The sequence below is a fragment of the Monoraphidium neglectum genome (assembly GCF_000611645.1).
Source record: "Monoraphidium neglectum strain SAG 48.87 unplaced genomic scaffold scaffold04603, whole genome shotgun sequence".
Taxonomy (NCBI): domain Eukaryota; kingdom Viridiplantae; phylum Chlorophyta; class Chlorophyceae; order Sphaeropleales; family Selenastraceae; genus Monoraphidium; species Monoraphidium neglectum.
The window spans coordinates 1-4,232 of record NW_014009026.1 but is presented as its reverse complement, the minus strand read 5'-3'; the positions used below and the strand labels follow the sequence as shown (position 1 = coordinate 4,232).

Sequence of the window (4,232 nt, the reverse complement as noted above, 5' to 3'; positions counted from 1 at the left end):
GATTGGGGGTGGTGGTGGAGGTGGGGCTTCGGGAATTGGTTGGGGAGTGGGGAGTGAGGTGGGGGGTGGGAAGGAGTGCTTTTCTGCGTCCAGATGGGTGGGTGTGGATGAACGAATTCAGCTGGCCATGCTGCGGCATTGATTTGCTCATGAGACTGTCAGATGACACCATCATCGCCGTCACACCCACCAGGGTTTGTGTAAAGCTTGGTCGCATGGGTTGACACCGCCTTGCGCTGCGACGCTTGTGCTCTCTTGCCAGCGGCAAAGGCCCCGGGGCGGCCGGGGGAGGCCACAATGCAGCAACGGGTGGTTGAGGCAGTCAACATTATTCCAGTGAATCAGGTTGCCCAGCGGAAACACCAGCAGAAGTGTTTGTGTGGCGATCGTGAGATCGATGCCAATGATGATGGGTTGGTGGCTGGTATGCGTGCAATACACCTTCCTTTGATTTCAAACAACAATTCCGCGATATCTCGTTAATGCTTTCATGCCGGGTGTTGTCAATGGTGATCAGATGACTGCCGCCACACCAGCCAGTGCCAGGCAGTTGGCTGCAGGTTGATGAGCCAGTCAACTTTCTTGGCCCGCTTCTTCAAACGGCAAAAAAATCAATCCTTTATTGATCAGGCGACGTTATGGGCCTGGCGTTTGGTGGACTGCGGTGGTCAATGCAGATTATCAGGCGCCCACGCACTGCCAGGTACATGGGAAGCTAGTGGCTCTGCTTATGATAGTGCTAAACAAGCTTCAAGAAAGAAGTGGTCAGCATCAAGTATCATGTAAACCAGAGAAAACTACCACTTGCGCAAAGGCGCCGGTGAGTCAGTGCCCTTGACAGTGTTGCCAGCGAACTGCTGCACGCAAGGGGGGTGGGGGTCACAGCAACCTCCCGCCTGGGAAAGGGTACGACGTGGACATGTGTTGCCTGCACCTGGGATGCGATTAACTTCTGCCTAAAGAGTAGGTGGGTAGGAGGACCAACGACCGCGACCAACTTCAGCAGCAGTTGGGCGCCATCTGGTCGCACCACTTTGCTGTTCTGTGGTAGTGCTGCTCATAAAAAAGACTCGTGCCACGCCATTGTTCAGATGGAATGCTGCAGCACCGCAACAGAGATGGCTGACACCTCACCGGCCGCAACAGCTGTGTTGTTGTACGGAGTGTTGCTGCTGCGGGGGCAACATTCTAAGCATGTGTCTCTGCTGCAGTAGCAGCTGCACCACACTTGCATCGCCCTGCGCGCTACACCTGGAGCTATTCATCCGCCACCGCCAACAGTCCAGTAAAGGCAGTCGATTAAACCTACACAAATCCATGCTTGCGGTGGTCGCTGCACTGCACTGCTTGCACATTGCGCACCAATCCAACAATCTGCTTCACTCTCACCTGGCCGGCTGGGTCTTGACAGCAACATCAGGTTAAGAGGACTGGCAAGTAGGTCCGCAATAGTTGCCCATCATGCGTGGACTGCATTTGCTTGTATCACAAGTGTGTTGTACGTCTGTTAAACATATGTAAACCACACGTGTGACTTGTTTGTCGGGTGTCATTTTGACCATCCGACTTTGACTGCTGTTTCGCTTGCTGCAGCCATTGTCCTGACCCAGCACGTATGTTCGCTCAGGCTAATAATAGTCCTGAAGATTGCACAGGTGCAAAGTAGTTTGCAATGCAGGCCCACAGCACTGCTGTGGCCGATCTCTCCAGGGACTCGTGTCTGCTTGCATAGAAGTGCTCGGCTGTCAGGCTGCAGGCAGCTTTTATGTTGGCTGTCGTCCTGTACACTCCAGAACACCGCCTGGCCGCATCAGTGGCCTGGATCAGGGGCGGCTATTTCTGCAGAGCATGGTGTGTGTCACCAGGGGTGTGGCTGTTGAGCGCAGCGGCAGCCAGCCAAGCAAGCTGCCCTGATCAAATTGAATTGCAAGCCGCGACCCCGCGTGCTTATGCTGACGGTTACAACGTGTACCGCGAAGCCCAACACACAACATACGGCATACACACGCACGCACAGAATCCCAGGCACCAACAAAGGTCCCGGCAGCTGTGATCTGCACACTCAGGCCGGGCGGCTCATGGAGGCCCTCGTGCAGCAGCAATGCGTGGCCTCTACTAGTGGCAGATGCGCCTCATGGGCCTGGAGGCCTCGGGGCCACTGCGGGCGCCGCCACGTTCAATGCCACGGTGCCCTGAATGACTTCGGGCTGTGGCAGTCCGCCGCTCTGCCCGCGGGATACAAGCCACCGAGCGTTGTGCCTGGAGCGCGGACGCTGGCCACACCAAGACTCAGCAATGAGCGGGTGAGTGTGATCTGGCGGGCTCTTTTCCCCATCCAGCGCCGTATGTGGCCCCATTCTCACCTGAAGGCACCGATTACGATCTTGATCCTCCGCAGGTCTACCAGCGGCTGATTGAAGCTGAGCATGCGCGTGCCGCGCGCGAGTTTGGTGCCTTCTACTCGTCTGTCCTTGGCGGCATCGTGACCGAGCCGGGCCTCATGGTGCTGCACATAGACGACCACATGGTGCACCGCGGACACGGCGTGTTTGATGTCGTGGCGCTCTGTGGTGGGACGCTGTACCAGCTGGAGGAGCACATTGCGCGGTTTACCGTGGCAGCGGAGGCAGCCGGGATCCCACTGCCCATGCCCACGTCCGACATCAAGCGGGTGCTGCTCGATACGGCGGCGGCCAGCATGAAGCTCAACGGTGCGTGGTGGAAGGGGTTTTGAGTTGTGTGCAGGAAGGGACAGGCATGGGTCGTGGTTGTATGAGAGGCAAGCAGAGCAGGGGTGGCTGTTGTTGACCAAGCTGGCCGATGATGATCAAACAAAAACTTTCGTTCTACCGAGCAGGCATAGCCTGTGTGGAAACAACTTGGAGACCTGAACTGAAGGCCAATGAATGTGCTGCTGTTTGGCGTCATTCTCTCTTGTGTCGCGGTCAAAGCCTGCCCTCCCACCCTCAAAGCTGTGGCCCTTCCTTGGGCCCCGGAGGACTGATGTCAACGGCCCAGTTGACATCCGGCCTCTCACCAAGCAGCCAAAGCGTTTGCCACCAACTCCTCTCTATAGCCCTTCACAACACCTCAACTCGCCTCTTGCACGCACGCGGTGCAGGCCACGTGCAGTTTTGGGTCACCCCCGGCCGCGGCGGCCTGGGACTCTCCACCAGTGAATGCACACAGCCCGCATTGTATGTGCTCTGCACGGCAGAGTTTGCTGAGAGCGACGAGTTCGTGCGCGTCGATGGCTGGAAGGCGGCGGTATCGCCCGTGGAGCCGCCCGCTGCGTACTTTGCCATCCTGAAGAGCGCCAGCTACCTCCAGAACGTCCTGGTGCAGCTGGAGGCCGAGGGGCGCGGATACGACGTGGTGGGTTTGCTGGGGCCAACACTTGCTTTGCGGCTATATCGTTGTTTGGCCGATGTGGTGCGATCTTGCAGGGTCCTTCGCGGGTGAAGGCAATCTCTGGTCCAGCCAAGGATGAACCTAATGGGCGTCGCGCACCCTGGCGGCTCAGTGCAGCATCCGCCCCCCTGCTCACTCACCCCTCCGCCCAAAAATCTCCCTACGCGGCCACACCCCCCCTTCACACCTCCCAGGGCCTGTATGTTGACGAGGAGGACAACGTCCTGGGCGGCCCCACCGCAAACCTGGCCATCATCACGCAGGACTACAACTTTGTGTACGCACCCTTTGACCGCGCCCCCACTGGCATCACCGTGAACACCTTGGCGGAGCTTATACCGGAGGTGGGTCGGGGCTTTGTGTGTTTGTGTGCGCGTCTGTGTATGTGTGTGAATGTACATACGTGTTGTGGTGGTGGCCTTTCGGGAATGATGAGTCATAACGTCTTATCACCATCTTTCACATGATTCACCTTGATTACAAAGCGTCCTTTTTCTGACCCGAAGAGCCGCTGGTGGGCTTGTCATCAGGCTCACCGGCGCCCGCCTCTGTGTGCACGTGCTGCGTGATAGCGTGAAGTGTCTTGTCGTGTCGTGCAACCTGATTGCAGTGATCTTTGCGCCGCGCTTGGCCCACGCCCTGTCAATTTGTGGGAATGAGGAATCAAGTTTGCACACCATCTTTCACATGACAATCTGTGATTACAAACCAATCAAGTCCGAATCTGACCCACAACTCGGCGGTCTCTCTCGCCTCGAGGCCCCTTGCAGCTCAGCCCACACAAGTGCGATCAGCCCTTAAATATGCGCCATGTGCCCGCC

At 57.5% G+C, this 4,232-nt stretch overlaps 1 protein-coding gene across 1 annotated transcript; it reads left to right on the top strand.

The window, feature by feature from the left end:
- Window positions 1-1,848: 1,848 nt before the first annotated feature.
- Window positions 1,849-3,988, top strand: MNEG_14587 (branched-chain amino acidaminotransferase; the record flags this gene model as incomplete). Its single annotated transcript, XM_014036941.1, has 5 exons — window positions 1,849-1,851; window positions 2,399-2,711; window positions 3,122-3,375; window positions 3,606-3,759; window positions 3,918-3,988. 5 exons carry the CDS (start codon window positions 1,849-1,851, stop codon window positions 3,986-3,988), a joined length of 795 nt encoding a protein of 264 aa, XP_013892395.1.
- Between the last annotated feature and the right edge of the window lie 244 nt (window positions 3,989-4,232).